The 21,871-nt window shown below is 32.9% G+C and overlaps 1 protein-coding gene across 3 annotated transcripts in view; it reads left to right on the top strand.

The window, feature by feature from the left end:
* The window catches only part of SREK1IP1 (SREK1 interacting protein 1), an 88,723-nt gene that overhangs the window by 14,197 nt on the left and 52,655 nt on the right, over positions 1–21,871 (top strand). For all 3 annotated transcript variants that reach the window (XM_051991239.1, XM_051991231.1, XM_051991247.1), the window contains exon 3: positions 21,017–21,160. In XM_051991239.1, the coding sequence (XP_051847199.1) occupies positions 21,017–21,160 (144 nt within the window). The remainder of the gene's footprint in view (positions 1–21,016; positions 21,161–21,871) is intronic.

The following is a 21,871-nucleotide window of genomic DNA, read 5'->3' as shown; positions in this document are numbered from 1 at the left end:
CTTTAGTGTTTTCATCTCCCTTCCTAAGATGTCAGGGAGAACATGATCACCTCCTTTTATGGTGTTTTCACCCCCTTTTTGAGCAATCAGGGAAGGTATAATCACCTCCCTTTTTGGGGGTGCTCACTTCCTTGAGAAGTCAGGGAGGTCATGACCACCTATGTTCTAAAAACAAAAGAAAGCGGGAGAGGTTGTGGGCCAGAACTCTGAACTTAAAACAAAGGATTCTTACAAGGTATTAAGTCAGTGCAATTGATAGAGACAGTAGTTATCTAATTTAACATGGTTCAGTGTGATTGATTTAATCCTGCAAGGAGATGTTATGAGCCAGAATTTGAAACAAGGTACTAAATGGAATTGAGGAGACAATGATTAAATCTAGTTTAGCATTGATTTAATCCTACAACAAATTATGGTTTCCTAGTGATAATGATTGTATACTCAGTGTGGAGCATATAAGAGAGAAGCTCTCAGGGCCAGAAGGAACAGGCTCACTAGAAGCTCTCAGAGGCTAAGACAGATTCATTCCATCTTCCACCTTTGTTGTGGCTGGAGGCTGGAGCAAAAATCCTTGGAATTCGGAGAGATTCAGAGGCCAGAAAAGTAGGCAGGAGCTCAAGCTCTTGGAACCAAGACTCCGGAAGGCCTCCAGAAAACTAGCCAAGCCCCAGGTGAAGGAGATAGGACTTTGAAAGAGATAATGAAGAATTTGGACTTTAACACCTGGCTGCACTTGTGGTAATTACTGAACTGAAATGAAAGCTGCTTCCAGAGACCGCAAGAAAACGTCAACAGAGAATATTACATTTTAGAGAGAATATTACATTTGCCTCACTCTATAAGTCTATGCTATTACAATGCAGACTCTCTCAAGTGTCTTTGAGGGAGAATAGCCCTGTTGTGTGATGATACACTAGTACTACTTCCTCCTCCAGCTCCTGAGCTCCCATTTTTACAAATCAGGCACAATGTCCCTACTTAATTGAAGGCAAGAGTAAAAATAATCAAAATAACAGTCTATTTATAAACCTATAAAGCCTTTGAAATTGTGTTTGTAAAAAGAATGGAAACACATTTAAAGAAATCTGCCAAGGAGGCATACGTGTGCTAAAGGCAGCTCAGGCCTTGGTCTGTTGAGTCTCTTTAGTGAATGTCATTTGCAGGATAACTTCTGTTCTGTTTCCTTTTTTTCCTCAGAGTTCTTCTGCTGGGTGAAGCTACTTCTCTCTTCTCTGACCACTGAAACAGTGTCAGGCTCTTTTAAGCTTCAGCCTCCCTTGGAGGGGAATTAAGAATGAATTCTTTTTTATCTTGATAGCTCTCAGTAGAGCCTTTATTCTCACAACAAAAAAGATGCAAAGACTCTTTCCCCTTGTTCATCATTAGTATGTCAGAGTCTCTTAAAATGCAACAGTGATGAACTACTTTGTTTTTTTTCTCTTTAGTATTGTAAAAGTAGTAGAGGACAATTCTTTATTTTTTGCCAGATAATCAGATCTTAGCAAAGCAGTGTCTCCTTTTCATACGTCCTAGCACAACAGCTGCAGATTTTGCCTGTCAGCTTTCAGTTTCTGATAGTTCTTGTGTCTTTCATTTTACCTCCTTTTAATTATCTCCAGATATTCTGTCCTTGATTCCCTTATTGCTCTCCTGATTCTTTTTTTTAATAAACATTTTTATTTAAGTTTTGAGTTTTAAATTCCATTTCTCCTTCCTTCTCCCTGTGATAATAAGCAATCAGATATCGGTTATGCATGTGAAAATATGTAAAACATTTTCATATTTGTCATTTTCTAAAAGAAGATTCAAAAGAAAAAGGTAAAAGAATGAAAAATAGCATACTTCAGTTTGTATTCAAAGAATATCAATTCTTTCTCTGGAGGTAGATAGTATGCTTCATAATTAGTCCTTTGAGATTGTCTTAGATCATTGTATTTCTGACAATAGCTAAGTCATTCACAAGTTTCATCAAATAGTATTGCTGTTGATAATGTTCTTCTGGTTTTGTTCACTTTCATGTAAGTCTTTCCAAGTTTTTCTGAAATCATCTTGCTTATTATTTCTTATAGTACAATAATATTCACTTTCAGTAAAAAAAAAAAAATCACAATTTTATGTAACTATTCTTCAATTAAAGGCTTCCTTTAAATTCTTAAATTCTTAGTCACCACAAAAAGACCTGCTATAAATATTTTGGTACAACAGAATCCTTTTCCATTTTTTTTTAAATGTCTTTGGGATAGAGACCTAGCAGTGGTAATCCTAGGTCAAAGAATATGCACAATTTTATATTCTTTTGGGCATAATTCAAAATTGCTTTCCAGAGTGTTTGAATTAGTTCACAACTCTATCAATAATGTGTTAATGTCCCATCCCTTCCAACATACAACATTTTTCTTTTTTATCAAATCAGCCAAACTGGTCGATGTGAGGCGGTATCTTAGAGTTGTCTTAATTTTCATTTCTCTAATCAAGAGTGAGTTAGAACATTTTTTTTTTATATGACTATAGATACCTTGAATTTCTTTATCTGAAAATTACCTATTCGTATCTATCCTTTGACCATTTATCAATTGGGGAATGATTTGTATTTTTATAAATTTGACTTAGTTCTCTATACATTTGGTAAGTGAAGTCTTTTTCAGAGATACTTGCAAATATTGCAACCCCCCCCCCCATTTTTCTACTTTCCTTATAATTTTGGTTGCATTGCTTTTGTTTGTGCAAATTTTTAAAAAATTATTTAATCGAAATAATCTACATTATATTTTGTAATGCTCTCTATGTGTTCTTTGGTCCTAAATTCTTGCCTTATCCATAAATCTAACATAAACTATTTCATGATCTCTTAATTTGCTTATAGTATCACTCTTTAGATATAAATCATGTACCCATTTTGACTATATCTTGTTATACATTGTGAGATGTTGGTTTATAACTAGTTTTTGCCATACTGTTTTCCAGTTTTTTCAAAAGTTTGTGCCAAATACTAAGTTTTGTTTCAAAACTTTAGTTCTTTGGATGTCATATATTAGATTACCATGGTCATTTACTACTTGTGTGTTATATACTTAATCTGTTTCATTGATCCACTACTCTATTTCTTATTTAGTGCTAGATTTTGATGATTACTACTTTATAATACAGTTTGAGATCTCATACTTCTTTCACAATTTTTTATGATCAACTCCTTTGATATCATTGAACTTTTTTCAAGATTAATTTTATTATTTTTTTCTAGCACTATAAAGTAACGTTTAATAGTTTGATTGAAATGGCACTAAATAAATAGATTAAGTTAGGCACATAATGTCATTTTCATTATGTTGGCTCATCCTATCCATGAGCAGTTAATATTTTCCCAGTTGTTTTGATCTGACTTTTATGTGAGAAAATTTTGTTGATATAGTTTCTGAGTTCCTCTTGGTAGGTAGATTCCCAAGTATTTTCTATTGCCTACAATTATTTTAAATAGAATTTCTCTATCTTTTGTTGCTGAACTTTGTTGGTTAAATATAGAAATTATGATGATTTACAAGAGTTTCTTTTATATTCTGCAACTTTACTAAAGGTAATAATAAATTCAAGTAATTTTTAAAATTCTCTAGAATTTTCTAAGTATATCATATCATTTGCAAAGAATAACTGTTTCCTCATTGCCTATTTTAATTCCTTTATTTTTTTTTTCTTCTCTAGTGCTATAGCTAACATTCCTAGTATGGTATGAAAGAAAAGAGGTGATTACTGATTGGAAAAATACAAATTAAAACAATTCTGAGATACTACCAAATACCTGTTACATTGGCTAATAGGCCAGAAAAGGAAAGTGACAAATGTTAGAGGGAATATGGGGAAAATGAGGCATTAATGCATTGTGGTGAAATTGTGAATTGATTCAACCATTCAGTAGAGCAATTTGGAACGATGCCCAAAGGGCTATAAAACCATACATACCTTTTGACCTAACAATAACAATATATGTACAAAAATATTTATAGCAATTATTTTCTCAGGGCAAAGAACTGGAAATTCAGAGAATATCCATCAATTAGGGAATAGCTAAATAACACATGGTATGTGGTTGTTGACAGAATATTATTGTGCTTTCAGAAAAACCTGTTAAGATTTCCATTAGCTCATGAAAAGTAAAATTTTCTGTGTAATAATATGAGAATGTAATGATGAGAAATAATGTTAAATGATCAGCTATGAATGACTTGGCTATTCTCAGCAATACAGTGATCCAAGATAAGTCTAACCTTTATATGATGCAAAATACTATTCTTCTCCAGAGAAAGAACTGATTGTGTCTGAATTGAAATTGAAGCATACTTTTTTTTTTTTGCTTTATTTTTCTTAAGAGGGTTTTTTTTTTTTTTAAGAGGGAGAGAAATCTATGTTTTCTTTCATAACACTGGTATGGGAATGTTTTGCATGACTTCATATGTGCTTTTTCAATGGGAGAGTGGGATGGGAAAGGTATGGGGAGGAAGGAAAGTAGAGAATCTGAAACTTAATCTTTTAAAAAAAACAAATGTTAAAAATTGTTTTACATGTAACTGGGGAAACATGAAATCCTAAATAAATAAGTCATTAAGAATAGAAGTGATAATGGGCATCCTTCCTTAACCCTTGAATGTATTGGGATAGCTTCTAACTTATCCCCATTACAAATGCTTGCTGATGGTTTTAGATAAATATTACTTACTTTAAGGTAAGCTCCATTTATTCCTATATTTTCTAGTGTTTTTAATAGGAATGACGTCTATATTTTGTCAAAGGTTTTTTGCATCTCTTGGGATAATCGTAATTTCTGTGGGTTTTTGTTATCAACATGGTCAATTATGTTAATAGTTTCCTTTATATTGAGCCAGCCCTGTATTCCTGATATAAATCCCACCTGATCCTAGTATGATATCTTTCTGTAATCTCTTTGCTAGGATTTATTTAAAATTTTTGTACCAATATTCATTAGGGAAAGTGATCTATAATTTTCTTTTTCTGTTTGACTCTTCTTCTGGTTTAGATATCAGCATATTTATATCATAAAAAGAATTTGATAGGATTCCTTTTCCTTTTTTTTTTTTTCAAATAGTTTACATAATATTGGAATTTTTTTTTTTTAATGTTTGGTAGAATTTTCTTGTGAATTCTTCTGTCCCTAAAGACTTTTTTCTTAGGAAGTTCATTTTTACTAAGATGAAGTTATTTAAGTATTTTATTCTTCTATTAAGGTGGGTAATTTATTATTTTTTTTAGATAATTCATCCATTTCATTTAGATTTTCAAATTTATTGGCATGTAATTTAGCAAAATAGCTCCAAAAAATTGTCTTGATTTCCTCTTATTTGGTGGTGAATTTATAATCCTTTCATTTCTGATACTGGTCATTTGGTTTTCTTCTATCCTTTTTTAAATCAAATTAACCAATGTTTTTGTTTGTTTGTTTGTTTTATTGGTCTTTGCATAAAACCACTTCAGTGGTTACTTCAATGATTTTCTTACTTTCGATTTTACTAATCTCATTTTCAGTATTTCCAATTTTCTGTTTAAGATTTCTGTTGATTTTTAATTTCTTCATTTGCATCCCATAAATTTTGATATGTTGCCTCATTGTTGTCATTTTTTTAAATGAAATTATTGGATGTTTCTATGATTTGTTCTTTGACCCACTTATTTTTTAGGATTAGATTCTTTAACTTCTAGTCTTTCCATTGTACATTATTGATTGTAATTTTTATTGCTTTCTTATAATATGTATATACACATTGACACCAACTCACAGATCCATACACATATACACATATCGGTATACACATATATATTGACATATATGCATACATACCCCCATATATTCAGACATATATTCATGCATATGCATTTGCCTATATGTAAATATGCATCCAAAACAAAAATATGGCTGACATATATGTAGATTAACCTCTGGATTGAATACTAGCTCTACTTTTTTTTCCTAGTAAATTCTACTCCTGATCCTTGTTGCACTGGATCCTTTTACGTTCTTTCTTCCTTCTTTCCTTCCTCCTTCTTCATTCTTCCCTTTACTCTTTCCCCTTTCTTCCTTTTGTTTTTCTCCTTTCCCTTCCCTTCTCTATTTCTTCCCTTCCCTCTCTCCACATAGGATATTACACCCTTAGCTACAAATACTCTTTATAGCTTTTTATGTTTCGTTTCTTTTGGATCTCTCCCTCCCAAGATATCTGGGGGTTTATTGGCTAGATTTCTTTCTTAAAGACTATGTCTAAAACCAAAACCACACTGATTTTCATTGATCGGCTACCAATATCCCCAGGCCAAGCCCATTTGGTCATTGTTTGGGTCCTGATTGAGTCAAATTGAATGTAAATATCAATCATTTCTGCTTTGGCCAAGGTCTTCCCCTCACAGATTTATTAATTAATGTATATATGTATGTATGTATGTATGTATGTATATTTATTTATTTGACTCAGTAAAGAGGAAATTCTTTGTCTTAATTGGTACCTAACCTTAATCACTGAGACCTATTGAAGACCTTAGCTTGAAAAGGCCAAGGTCTCCCATTTCATCCACAGTCATCTACCTTAGTCTTGATCTAGATCTGGCTATCCAGATAGCTCTGGAGGGGAAAATAAGGCTGGTGACTTTGCACAGCCTTTCCTCATTTAAATCCAGTTCACTTCCATGTCATGTCATCACCTCCCTGATGTCATGGTCCTCTTCCAGAAAGAAGGGCAATAACAACATCATCCCTGCTAACTCTTCTACTTTATTTCTGCTCCTTAACTTGTTTGGCAATTATTTAACCTTTCCCTACCCATGCATCCCTTCCTTATCTTCTCCTCCCACCCTTTCTTCCCCTTTTTATCCCACTCCCATTAATACCTTTTCCCACTCCATTGCAATTAATCTACACTCCCTTCTGAACCTCCACCTTATTTCATCCTACGCTTCCCTCCTTTATGCCTTTCACATTAATCTACAAATCAAAAACTAGGCTTGTACTCAAAAATATTATATCCAGTAAAATTATCCATAATATTGAATGAATATTCAATATTTGGTCCTGTTGAAGCTGAAGGTACCCCAACAAGATTGTTTCCCCAGTCAATATCCCAGTTTCTCGAAAGAATACACACACTCTCCAAGTTAAGGGGAAAAGGTTTATTATGATTGTAATGCCATTTGAAGCAGGCTAAAGTTCCTTGGGAAGCTAGAGAAGAACCTAAAGAAATTAGACAATTTTATTGGAATGGTGTCACTGATAAGCTCCTTTTATGGCTTAGAGGTACAGTTGAGAAGAGATAGAGTTGGGAGAGTTCTGCTCATTGGATTCTGGCCAACAACTATATTTGTATATATATACACATGTATGTATGTATATATTTTTTATTTCTACTTTTATGTTCTATTGATGAGGTGTTCAATGTTTGAAGTAGTTAGAAGAAGAATTGATAAAAATTAATCCCTCAGGCATGTAAGAAGAAGGCTTTGATAACAGAGATCAGTTTAGTTCCCAGTAATCCTATTAAAAATCCAACTTATGTTGTGTAGGGGTAATTTTCCTGAGGGTAAATTTTCCCCATAAAACAACTTAGATCCAAAGCTTTGCTGCGAAGGGCATGCCCCAGTCTCATAGGGGCTCCCTTCCTACTGGGTAATTGCGAGTTCCACAGAGGAACTTGTCTTTCATATGCTCTCCCACCCTATTTCCTATTTACCATTCAAAATATATAACAATGAGTTACCAGTTCAAGACAGTATGGGTATTAGTTGAAGAAATTTTATTCATGAGTGTCCATCTTTACTTCCTTGTAAATTGTTCTTTTGTTCTATGCTGCACACCTTTTAAAATTTATTCTTTTTCCCTTTCATTCCTTCTACCTCCCCCAAGGAGGCTATAATCAAGAAAGGATAAATTTATGTATATATATGTATACCGAAAACACACACACACATCTTTCCTATTAACCTCACCCCACCTATGGATCCTTCCCTTGTTCTTTTCCCTCACCCTTGCTTCTCCATCTGCCCATCCTTCTTCCCTTATTTCTTTATAGATTTTGAAAGGTTTTCTACCCTTTGTGGTATTTATGTAGTGTACAGGCTGTTTAATCCATTCTGGAGGTAAGTAGGTTTTCAAATCTACAAGCCTTCTTCCCTCATCCATGCCTCTGTATCTATTCTTCCTTTGCTCCTCATTTGTATAATGACTATTTTTACTTTAACTTTGCCCCAATCTTTTGAGCTATTCTATTGTTGTCAATTTTAAACATATTAAATGAAATGAACTGTGAAAGCTATCTCACAAGAAGGAGACAATGTTCTAAAAACTGAGTCAAGGTTGGCTTGAAATACCTCAGTTTCTCTGCCTAAGTTTCCCTGGTGGCCACCCTGCCCCCCTTCCTAGCCATTAGGACTGAGAGAATTAAAACTTAGAAGCTCTGGCCACTCTCATATTCCTGTGAAAACTCCAGATGGCTTATCTCAAATGATTATCTCCTGGTCTCAGACTCCTTGTCTCCTGCTGGACCATCTTCTTGCCCCCAACTTGTCAAAATTAAAAAGTTATGGACCTTTCTGGAATTTTCATTCACCCAGTGCTCTGCACCATCCCCCCTTGCCTTTGTTTTCCTGATAGCTGGAGCCCTATAAAAGTCTCTGGAATAACTTGCTGGCTGCTGGGTGCTTTGAGACGAATCCCATCTAGCTGGCTAGTTTGGCTTTGTGAGTCCAAATTCTTCACTATTAAAATATTAAAAACCCTAATCTCTGTCTTGCCTCAGTTTCTCTGGAATTATAGCTGTGCTCCAAACCCAGGTTCTTTCTCCAGAAATCACATGTTTACAAAAATAGGACCAGATAGCCCTTTTCTTTGTGAGACTGTTATGGTTACTTTGGCATTAAAACTTCCATATAAGGTAATTTAGTAATCCTAAATGTGGTTGGGTTAGAAATTTTTCCTCATTTATGAGTTAAAATGTGAGGTCATTTGTTCTAATTAGAGCAAAGGTCCAGCCTATAGGGAGCAGTACCCCAGACTCATATATTGTTTGTTTACTATATCTTGCCTCTCTTTGGCTGCTTAGGTGGAAGACACCCTTTCTTGCAAGATCATAATAAAATTCCTTTCTGCTTTTACCTTGAGAAATCTCCTTGACTTATTTGAGCCAGTGATCTTTGTTACCACACAATATAATATGTATTTCCCATGTTAAAACAAAAAACAAAAACAAAAAACCAATCTCTGCTGGTTAAATTCTTTGAAATTGATCTTTGATATTTGCTTTATGTTAAATTTTCTATTAAGTTCACATTTACTTAATAGAAAATCCTGAAGATTTTCAAGGTCATTGAATGGCCATGTTTTTGAAATCACTCAATATTGATGTAATAGGACCCCTGATCTTTTTTGGGGGGCCTGTATCAAAAAACCCTGAATCTCCTGACAACCACTTCCTATACCTTTTCACCTGGCTTTGGGAAACTCCTTCAATTCACTTGGAGATCACTCTTTAGTTTCTGGTCTCAGGAATAATTGTCACCCATAATTGACCTGGAGGTACTTTCATCTGGAGATCATCCTTAACCTCATGGCACAGGAGGCCAAATAAAATTTGAACTCTCTCTCCCCAATCTTAGCTACTTTTCTAATCAGGATTCTAGCCCACTGAGGACTTCTCAGTTTAAATAAACCCTCTTGTCAAACCTCAACTGGGAAACTAGAACTTCAGATTCTTTTACAAAACCTGGGACCTCCAAATGCTGTTAGAGTATCTCACCCTTCAACACTATTATGGATAATTTTGCTGGATATGATATTTTTGGCCACAAGCCTGCTGTCTTTTATTGTGGCTGCTAAGAAGGCCTGTACAATTCTGTTTGTAGCTCCAGTATATCTAAATTGTTTTTTCTTGTTTCTTGAAAAATTTTCTCTTTGATCTGAGTTTTTTTTTTTTTTTTTTTACTTCAATGTCCTCATCTGAAGATGAACTCCAGCCTTCTCTGTTCCCATAGTAAGTTTCTGTAGTTAGGTTCATTCTTTTTTGCCAACTTTTTTTTTTAATAAGAAATTTTAGTAGTAGTTCCTCTAATGGAGTGAAGGAGTGGTGCTATAGCTTCATTCAGTTCTCCCCTCTGACCTGGAACCCCAAACCAAGAGCTCTACTTACCTGCAAGTACCTGCAGCTAGCAGCATCCATCCCTACCCCACTGCCTCTGCAACTCACCTGGTGCTTTCTCACCTAGGGCCCGGTCTGCAATACAGCTGGTCCTGGTATTCCCAATCAGTTAAGGGTCTTTTCATCTTCCCACTCAGAAATACCTCCCCCACAAACTCACTTTCTCCTTCTGCTATCCAGGAGGTGAAAGTTTCTTTTTTTTATGTTGAAATTCCAGGCAAACCCAGCTAGACCCAGGGGTCTGCACTTGATGTTTGTGCCGAGCTAGCCTGGAGGTGTTTGCACTTCATACTTGTTAATCCCTGGCCAGGGGCTTTATTCAGAAATTCTCTGGTTATACCTGGAAGACCCCTGCTCCACTTCTAAACTGCTTTGTTTTTCACCAGTCTATGTTGGCAGTGAAGTGAGGTGATGGGGAGTGGGGGTTGCAAATTTGTTTTTTTATGAGGGAAATGTGGAGAACTGGAAATTTACCATCTTCCCAGAATCTTCCCTCCTTAACTTTTAATTAAATTTTTGCTTTTATTTTATCTGAGATTATTATTGTTACCTTTATTTTCTTTGCTTTAGCTGAAGCACAATTATAAAATCTGCTCTACACCCTTACCTTAATTTAACTCTATCTCTGTTTCTTTTAAAGAACACATGGTAAGATTCTGGTTTTTAATCTTTTCTTCTATCTGCTTCTGTTTTATGGGTAAATTCATTCCATTCACATTTATAGTTATGAAAACTATATATTTCCCTATTAACAGAATTTTACTGTGTCTCTAAAACATGAATAACTGGGTCTGCACAAAGTAAGCCTGGAGAGATTTTAGAGATCAAGTAGTGCTTTAATTAATCACTTTCAGAATAAGGAATAACTTTGCAAAGTGGAAGTTCTCAAATCAGGTAGTGACCAACTTATGATATAAGTAATAATACTTAAAAATCTTACTTTTCTGTCAGCTATCACCCCAAAACCTTCTTATAGTCTTCAAGAAATTATTCACAATTTATTAATTGTGAGAACACTGAAAATAATTTTATGCCAATGAGCTTATGGACTACAGTATATACAGTTGTTATTTTGGTCAGTTATCTGTCTTCAGATGAGTCCAGTGGTATTCTGTGTTCAGGTCTATCTTCAGTGGGTTGGCTGAGAAGGATATGTTTACTCGTAAACTGATTTTATCATTTTTCCTAGCACAAATAATTCGTTTTTCCTCCCCCTTTTCAGAAAGCAAAATGACTACATTTTAAAGGGGCAATAACCTACAAATAGATTCTGATATTCAGGTTCTTCCTTTCACATTATTCTCTCAAATTCTAATCTTTAGATGATAGGAAGCTTTTGTTATTATTGTTGCCTAGCAACCAACATAGCAGCTGAATCTTTATAAATGTGAATGATAAAGCTCTTTTCAGCGGACAAGTGTTTTTCAATATTTTTTTTAATGCAGTCAGCTCATTATGTTTGGACCATAACCTTTTTCTTTTTTTGTGATAGTAACAGAAAGAGCTCCATAAATCCATTTGTTTTGCTTTCATGTTTGAAAAGTGTGTATCTTTGAATTGATCAGAAAGAAAAATTATCTTTCAGTGGCTATAAAAATAAATAAAAAACAATACATATTAAGCAATTTACATTTAAAGTAATGCTTTAATGAATATATTTGTGGTGATTATAGGATTGTTTTAATAATGTATTTCATTGAATTAAATTAAGAATGAGCTGTTCTTCTAAATAAATATTTTCTCTGTTTAGCAGAAGTCATCAATGAAAATTGAATCTTAAAGACTGAATTATATTTATCATGAATTTTTAATTTATAAAATATTTAGTGTTTCAATATTTTCAAAGTACTTTAAATTTTTTTTTCATTAATGCAAATCTATTTTTCTCTCACATAGAGGGGAAAAAAAAGAAAAATATCCTTAAAATAAATATACACAAGCAAGCAAAAAAATTCCCTCCATCATCACTGTGTCTAAAAAAATATTTTTCTCACTGTATCTGATCCCATCACCTTCCTTAGGAGGCAGGTAGCATGCTTCATTATAAGTCATTTGGAATTATGATTGGTTATTATATTGATCTGAATGCTTAACAATTTTCAGTTTGTTTTTACAGTGTTGTTACTGTATAATTTTTTCCTCTGGTTCTGCTTACTTAACTTTCATGTCTTCCTTTAGATCATACCACTTGGAAGATCTCCTTCCCAAAACTAAGTGTTAAAACAGCAGCTGATACCTAAACCTAAAAGAGCCAAAACACAGGGAAAAAAGGCAAAAAGCAATCTCCCTGATTGAATATTGATGCAAAAAATTTGAATAAAATAGGAGCAAGATGATTACAATAATATGTCATAAAGATCATACACTATGACTAAGTGGGATTTATACCAGGAATAAAGAGTTGATTGAATATTTTAAAAGCTATCAGCATAATTGATGTATGGGGGAGAGGGGGAGATTATATAATTATCTCAACAGATGCATAAAAATCTTTTGAGAAAATACAAGTCATTCCTATTAAAAATTACTAAGAAAGCTTAGGAATAAATGGAATGTTCCTTAAAGTGACAAGTAGTATACAAAACCATCAGCAAGTGTAATCTATAATGGGGATAAATTAGCAGCATTCCAGTGAGATCAGGAAGGAAGGAATAATGCCCATTATTGACACTTTTCTATATTATATTAGAAATGCTAGCTATAGAATATGGACTTCCAGGAGTCAGGATGGCAGAATAAGCAGTAAATCACTGTATTCACCTCCAAACAATGATAAAATAAGTTCCCCTGGAACTGCAGAACCAATAAAAAGATAGATGAAGCAATTTTTTAGCCCAAGAAACTTGGAAGATTAACAAGAAAGGAAGGTCTATCTCACTCAGGTAAAGTTGGATCCCAGCAAGCCAGTAGCAAGACCTTCCTCAGCAAAACAGCATAAGATTCTGATCTGCAATTCAGTGGAGTAGGCAAATGCTAATATCAGAACCCCACACCTATCGCAGCATAGATAGGTGAACAGGGCAGTCTGCTATGTTCTGTGTAATACTGATTGTGGCTTCCCAGTATTTGAATTGTTTCTTTCTGGTCACTTGCGGTGTTTTTTCCTTGGCCTGATAGTTCTGTAATTTGTCTATAATGTTTCTCAGGGTTTTTTGTTTGTAATCTCAGGCTTCTTGTGCCAGGATGATCTGTAACAGAGTTCAAATGTCAAAGAAATTTAAAAGGCCAAAAAAGTTGAGCAAAAAACAACAACAAAAAGAATCTGACCATAGAAAGCTATTATGGTGACTGGGAAGATCAAGACACAAACTCAGAAGAGGATAGCAATGTCAAAATGCCTCTGAGAGAAACTCCAGAGAAAAATGGGAAGTGGTTTCAAGTCCAGGAAGAACTCATGAAGAGCTCAAAAAAAGAGCTTAAAAATCATATGAGAAAGATAGAAGAAAAATTGGGAAGAAAAGAAAGTTGTGCAAGAGAATTATGAAAAAAGAGCCAACTCTTGGGTTTGGAAAAAGAAAACAACTACTTAAAAAAAATAGAATTGGCCAAATAAAAAAGGAAATACAAAAATCAACTGAAGAAAAGAATTCCTTAAAACAACAATTGGCCAAATGGAAAAGGAAGTATTAAAGCTAACTAAAGCTAAAGGAAAACAACTCCTTAAATGTCAAAATTGAGCTAGTGGAAGCTAATAATTCTGTGAGACAGTAATAATCAAACAATTTCAAAGGAATGGAAAAAAAAAGAAGGAAATGCAAAGTAACTCCATGGGAAAAACAACTGACCTGGAAAATAGATCCAATAGAGACGGTATCAGAAAGCCATAATCAAAAGGACAACTTGGACAACAACTTCCAAGAAATTATCAAGGAAAATTGTTCTGATATCTTGGAACAAGAAGACTAAATAGGAATTGAAAGAATTCACTGATTACCTCAGAAAATAACACACCCCCCCCCAAAAAAAAAAAAAAACCCTGAGGAACTTTTTTTTTTAATTTTATTTTATAATAACTTTTTATTGACAGAACCCATGCCAGGGTAATTTTTTTTACAACATTATCCCTTGCACTCGCTTCTGTTCCGATTTTTCCCCTTCCTCTCTCCACCCCCTCCCCTAGATGGCAAGAAGTCCTATATATGTTAAATATGTTGTGGTATATCCTAGATAAAATATATGTTTGCAGAACTGAACAGTTCTCTTGTTGCACAGGGAGAATTGGATTCAGAAGGCAAAAATAACCCGAGAAGAAAAACAAAAATGCAAATAGTTTACATTCATTTCCCAGTGTTCTTTCTTTGGGTGTAGCTACTCCATCATTTATCACTTGAAATGGAGTTAGGTCTCTTTGTCAAAGAAATCCACTTCCATCAGAATACATCCTCATACAGTATTGTTGTTGAAGTATATTAATGATCTCCTGGTTCTGCTCATTTCGCTTAGCATCAGTTCATGTAAGTCTCTCCAAGCCTCTCTGTATTCATCCTGCTGATCATTTCTTACAGAACAATAATATTCCATAACATTCATATACCACAATTTACCCAGCCATTCTCTAATTGATGGGCATCCATTCAATTTCCAGTTTCTAGCCACTACAAACAGGACTGCCACAAACATTTTGGCACATGCAGGTCCCTTTCCCTTCTTTAGTATTTCTTTGGGATATAAGCCCAGAAGTAACACTGCTGGATCAAAGAGTATGCACAGTTTAATAACTTTTTGGGCATAATTCCAGATTGCTCTCCAGAATGGTTGGATTCGTTCACAACTCCACCAACAATGCATCAGTGTCCCAGTTTTCCTGCATCCCCTCCAACATTCATCATTATTTTTTTCCTGTCATCTTAGCCAATCTGACAGGTGTGTAGTGATATCTCAGAGTTGTTTTAATTTGCATTTCTCTGATCAATAGTGATTTGGAACACTCTTTCATATGAGTGGCAATAGTTTCAATTTCATCATCTAAAAATTGTCTGTTCGTATCCTTTGACCATTTATCAATTGGAGAATGGCTTGATTTCTTATAAATTTGAGTCAATTCTCTATATATTTTGGAAAGGAGGCCTTTATCTGTGAAGATGTTTTCCCAGTTTGTTGCTCCTGAGGAACATTTTAGACGAATTACAAAACTATCAGGCCAACGAAAAAACACCACAAGTGACCAGAAAGAAACAATTCAAATATTGGGAAGCCACAATCAGCATTACACAGGACATAGCAGCTACAATTTTAGAGGTTCATAGATCATGGAACATGGTAGTCTAGAAAGCATAGGATCTAGGACTACAATCAAGAATCACCTACCTGGCAAAATTAAGCATAATACTTCAAGGAGGAAAAAAAAAAATAAGTCATCCAATGCAATAGCAGGATTTCAAGTTTTCATAATAGGAAGACCAGAATTGAACAAAAATTTGCTAATATCAAGACTCAAGCCTAAAAAGATAATAAGGGGAAAGAAAGTATCAGGAATTCAGTGGAACTGAACTATTTATATCCCTGCATGAGATGATACTTGGCAATTGTTATCTATAGTCATATTAAAAAAAAATGCTCTAAGTAACTAATGCTTGGAGAAATGCAAATTAAAACACCTCTCAGTGATCACCTTACACTCATTGGGTAGATTGATATGACAGCAAAAGAAAATAGCAAATGTTCAAGGGATGTGGAAAAATTGGGACACTAATGTACTGTTGGTGGAGTTGTGAATTGATCCAACCATTTTGGAGAACAATTTGTAATTATGCCCAAAAGATTATAAAACTATGCATAGCTGTATCCCAAAGAGATTAAAGAAAAAGGAAAATGACCTATCTGTACAAAAAGTTTAAAGGCAACTCTTTTTGTGATTGGCAAAGAATTGGAAAATGAGTAATTTCCATCAGTTGTGGAATGACTGGACAAGTGTGATTTATGATTGTGATGAAATACATAATTTGTTGTAAGGAATGATTAAGGCAGGATTACATATAGTCTTTTAAATTGTGGATAGGGAAAAGGGAGAGAAATTAATTTAGTTTTATAAACAAATGTAAAAAAAATGTTTTGAATGTAGCTGGGGAAAAATATTAAATCACTAAATAAATCTTTTTTTTTAAAAAAAGAAAAATACTATTCACCTCCTGAGGAAAAACTGATAGAGTCTGAATGCAAATTGAAGCATACTTTTTTTTTTTGCTTCCTTCATTTTTATTTTTTGGTTTTGTTTAATATATGTTTTCTTTTGTAAAATAGTTAATATGGGAATATTTTGCATGACTATGCATATGTAATCTACATTAAGTTGCTTGACTTCTCAAAGAATTCACAACTCAAAAATATTTTTTTAAAAGTGTTTAAAATTGTTTTTACTTGTAATTGGAGAACAAATTTAGAAAATCTGCTTGTTTGTGTTCTTTGACATATATCAGTTGGAGAATGGCTCTTATAGATTTAATTCAGTTCCTCGTGTCTTGGAAATGAGACTCTTACCAGTGAAGCCTCTTGCAAAAATTTATTTTCTTATATTTCTACAAAGAAATAAGGGAGGAGTAGAATTAGGGGGGATATATAGAAGGATATACAAATCAATGGGAATGGGATAAGATACGTAGATTAATGGGAAAGGAATACTGAGGGAGGGATCCATGGGGGCAGTGTAGGCAGGGAGAGGTTAAATAATAGCAAGGCAAGTTAACTGGTAGAAGTAAAGTAGAAGAAGAGATAAGAAATAAGAGACATATAAAAACATAATAATAATGATCAGGAGTAGAATTTGTTAGGGGAAAAAAAAGTAGGGGCAGTAATCACTGATCTTAGGCAAAGTCAAACTTAAAATTCATTCAAGAGAGAAATCTATATTATTGTCAGCCATAAATATTGTGTATATATATATATATATATATATATATATATATATATATAAAATTGTGTATGTATATGAATGTGTGGTGTGTGTGTGTTATGTATACATAAATATATACATGCTTAACCACAATCTGCTTGGGGGCGGGGTTAGGGGGGAAGAGGGGGAAGAGAGAGAGGAGGAAAGAGGGAAAAAACAATAAAGTAAAAAATGTTCGGCAGTGAACAAAGAAAACCTACAAGGAAGCAAAGATGAACAGTTATGAATGTTTTCTATTATGTATGATTTCTTGAAATGGAAATTTCTTGTTATATATTTTGAATCTTCTCATATTATGCTGGGCACATGACATTTTTTTCTTTTTTTGGTTTTGTTTTTTCTAATAATAAATTTTAAATAAATACATACATTAAAAATATGACATAAAATAAAATCTTAAAAAAGACTTTTTCTTCAGTCATCTGTTTCTGCGAAGTATTTTCTTTGCAAGAATTTTGTAAGATTTGTAGTTCTGGTATTATTATCAGTTTACATATACGAAAACTGATTCAAAGAAGTTAAATGACGTACCTTCCTGATCACACAGCTGGTAATTATGGAACCAGGATTCAAACCCATCTTCTGACTTGAAGTCCATTGCTATTTCTACTGTAATATGGAGTTTCAGCTTTAATATTAAAAATTACTTGTCAGAAATGAGAGTGGATCAATTTTCTCTCCATGTATTAAAAGACTATTGAGCCTAAGAAGTCAGATACATACACAGTATTTTTTAAAATTTTGTTCTTGATTGTTTTTCATAGAAATCTGTTTCTGGAGGGTGTAGGGGTGACTGAACATTTTTACTATGACTATATCATAGTTTAATAACTGTATTCTTATTGATCTAACTAAAAAGATTTGTTGTCAAAGAATATTTATTCTTTGATACTATAAATTGTCTGTTTTCAGAACTTCAAAGGACCAAATGTAGAAGGTAAAGAGAGAGAAGCAATAAAAAAAAGTATACAATTTATACTACTATTTGAGAATAAATGTCTGGTAAGATACAAAGTAGTATGCTTACATAAACTCCCCAGCTGCTTAGTTAATTGTATATATTTAAATCAATTGCCCTCTGTTAGTTCTTTATGAACCTCTGAAATAAATTTGTCTGACGTTTAAAGGAAATCATCCTTTAAAATTTTTTGAGTTTATTTCCTTCCTCTTATAAAAAGTATTTTCTTTAAACACTGGCTTTTTATGTCTTTTATAGGAGCTCCACGTTGAACAGATTAGAAACTAAAATAACTAAATTTCAGTAACTCTTTTTCCAGCTGCCTTTTACACAATTACAATTTTCTTATTCTTTTTCGTTTTATATACTCTAATTGTTTTGCCAGGTACAAAATGCTCTCAGTGGGGTAATCTGTTAGTGTTCCAAAGCAACTGTGTTAGATTATATATTGGCTAAATTATATATTATGTTTGAGCTCTCTGAAGATGACATTTTGAAAATTTGTAATAACATATGATGGGTACATATCATAAGAGGCCAAATTCTCCAAATCTCCCAAAAAAAAGTATTAGAATTACAATAAATGTGTCTTTTAAAAATTAAAGATATTTTAAAAGCATTTTTCATTATATAAAATGGTATATTATATTAATAATAGAAATACTTTATAATGAAACCTATCGACTTTTATTAAAATGTCCCAAGAAGAATATATACCATTACTTATTCAGTCAACCAGTCAGTGCTTCTATATGTCCGACAATATGTTAAGTTTTAGAGATAACAAAGAAAAGCAAAAGACAATCAGGTAGCTCACATTTTAACAGTTGTGAAAATGATAACATTTTGCAGGTATTAAAAAGAACAATTGGTGTTCACAGTATTCATATATGACTATGAATAGCTTATTTGTGATTCCTGCCAATTCTCCCACTTACTTATCCTATTCAGTGTTGTGATCTACTTGCAAATATAGACAATGTTCTCAGTTATTCCTTGCCTGGCAAATACAACTTGGATAAAAAATTTCATTTGTCTCATAAAATATGTAGGTAGTTATTCCAGGTCAAAGTACAATGTATTGTTCTTTTTTTTCAATAGGTATGTTATTAGCTGTGGATGTACTATACAAGCTTATGCTTGTGAGTATCTTCAAAGTTGCCTAAGAAGAGCACATTAAATATTACAAATGGCAATAGAATATTTATTCTTTGATACTATAAATTGTCTGTTTTCAGAACTTCAAAGGACCAAATGTAGAAGGTAAAGAGAGAGAAGCAATAAAAAAAAGTATACAATTTATACTACTATTTGAGAATAAATATCTGGTAAGATACAAAGTAGTATGCTTACATAAACTCCCCAGCTGCTTAGGTAATTGTATATATTTAAATCAATTGCCCTCTGTTAGTTCTTTATGAACCTCTGAAATAAATTTGTCTGACGTTTAAAGGAAATCATCCTTTAAAATTTTTTGAGTTTATTTCCTTCCTCTTATAAAAAGTATTTTCTTTAAACACTGGCTTTTTATGTCTTTTATAGGAGCTCCACGTTGAACAGATTAGAAACTAAAATAACTAAATTTCAGTAACTCTTTTTCCAGCTGCCTTTTACACAATTACAATTTTCTTATTCTTTTTCGTTTTATATACTCTAATTGTTTTGCCAGGTACAAAATGCTCTCAGTGGGGTAATCTGTTAGTGTTCCAAAGCAACTGTGTTAGATTATATATTGGCTAAATTATATATTATGTTTGAGCTCTCTGAAGATGACATTTTGAAAATTTGTAATAACATATGATGGGTACATATCATAAGAGGCCAAATTCTCCAAATCTCCCAAAAAAAAGTATTAGAATTACAATAAATGTGTCTTTTAAAAATTAAAGATATTTTAAAAGCATTTTTCATTATATAAAATGGTATATTATATTAATAATAGAAATACTTTATAATGAAACCTATCGACTTTTATTAAAATGTCCCAAGAAGAATATATACCATTACTTATTCAGTCAACCAGTCAGTGCTTCTATATGTCCGACAATATGTTAAGTTTTAGAGATAACAAAGAAAAGCAAAAGACAATCAGGTAGCTCACATTTTAACAGTTGTGAAAATGATAACATTTTGCAGGTATTAAAAAGAACAATTGGTGTTCACAGTATTCATATATGACTATGAATAGCTTATTTGTGATTCCTGCCAATTCTCCCACTTACTTATCCTATTCAGTGTTGTGATCTACTTGCAAATATAGACAATGTTCTCAGTTATTCCTTGCCTGGCAAATACAACTTGGATAAAAAATTTCATTTGTCTCATAAAAGATGTAGGTAGTTATTCCAGGTCAAAGTACAATGTATTGTTCTTTTTTTTCAATAGGTATGTTATTAGCTGTGGATGTACTATACAAGCTTATGCTTGTGAGTATCTTCAAAGTTGCCTAAGAAGAGCACATTAAATATTACAAATGGCAATAGTATATTCATTTCACATCTTATAGGCTGCTGAGCAAAAGCTATTTTCATGTTTTTACCAGTTTAGTGAATGTGGTTAGAATATAGAAAAGTTTCAGATGCGGAAATCAAACAAGAGCCTACATTTTGTACATATTAGAAGAAATATAATTTTTCAAAGAATATATGGAAACTAAAATGTCTACTAAAGAAAAAAGTATCTTTTTCTCCCACCATCCTGGTAAATTAGGAGTAGCAGTACAGCAAAATTCTAAATTCAACTACCTCTAACAAATCATTGTCTAGCTGTACCTGCTTCATAGGTTAAAATCAGATATCTGTGTTAAAGTATTTTCTTAAACATTGTAGTCTTTAATGTAATACAGTTTTCAATCTTATCAAAGTTAAGAAATCATTCTGTGTTATTAAAATTATGTTGAATATTTATAATTTTCATACATAAAGTAATCTGATGTTTCCATTTCTACTTTCTTGTCATTTAATTTGTTTGTTTGTTTGTTTTATTTAGCTGGTCATCTGACTTTTGAATGCCGTAATTTTCTCCGAGTAGACCCCAAAAGAGACATAGTTTTAGATGTCAGCAGCACAAGTAGTGAAGACAGCGAGGAAGAGGCTGAGGAACTCAATAAATTGCAGACAATACCTGAGAAAAGTAAGCAAAACATTTTAGGGTTAATACTAAGAAGCCTTAAGAAGCCTTTGCAATGCTTTTGGGTAACTTGTTTTATTTTGTGCATAATTTGTCATAATATTAAAGTCATTTTATTACTGAAAAAAAAGACAAAGGGAATATCTGTAACTATTAACATAACTTCTGCCTACTCACTACTTTCCCAATTCTGTAGTCTTTGTAGGAATAACTTAAATTTTCATCTAGAGTACTTTCCATGAATGTATGAATGGAACTATTAAGCTTTCACAAATAATACCTTATAGCAGAATACATCTCTATAGTCATACTTGACTGAAGGGTGAAAGATTTCACTATGCTTATTATTTGGTGACTATAAAAGAAGTATTTAATTTAAAAAAGGAAGATGGTACTTTAAAGGCAATCTTTCAATAAAGTATCTCTTTTGAATATATTAAAATCATACAAGATTCCTAAAAAGATATGATAAAATAATTTTGACTATTAATATTTGTTAATTAATGTCAATTATTAATGGTCATAAAACAAGAAGATGTATGCTAACCAAAATGCTTGCCACTAAATGCAAAGTCCAAATTGAAGGATTCCTTAGAGTTGGTGGGGCTTTACAGATACTTCTGTTTTGGGGTAGATGACATTGTTCTGATTACAGTAAACTTAAGAACACTCCTAAATGAGATCTATAACTTTTCAGAAGACTTTAGCTGAACC

This window comes from Antechinus flavipes, chromosome 1, assembly GCF_016432865.1.
Source record: "Antechinus flavipes isolate AdamAnt ecotype Samford, QLD, Australia chromosome 1, AdamAnt_v2, whole genome shotgun sequence".
NCBI lineage: Eukaryota > Metazoa > Chordata > Mammalia > Dasyuromorphia > Dasyuridae > Antechinus > Antechinus flavipes.
This window is presented reverse-complemented; position numbering and strand designations above follow the sequence as displayed.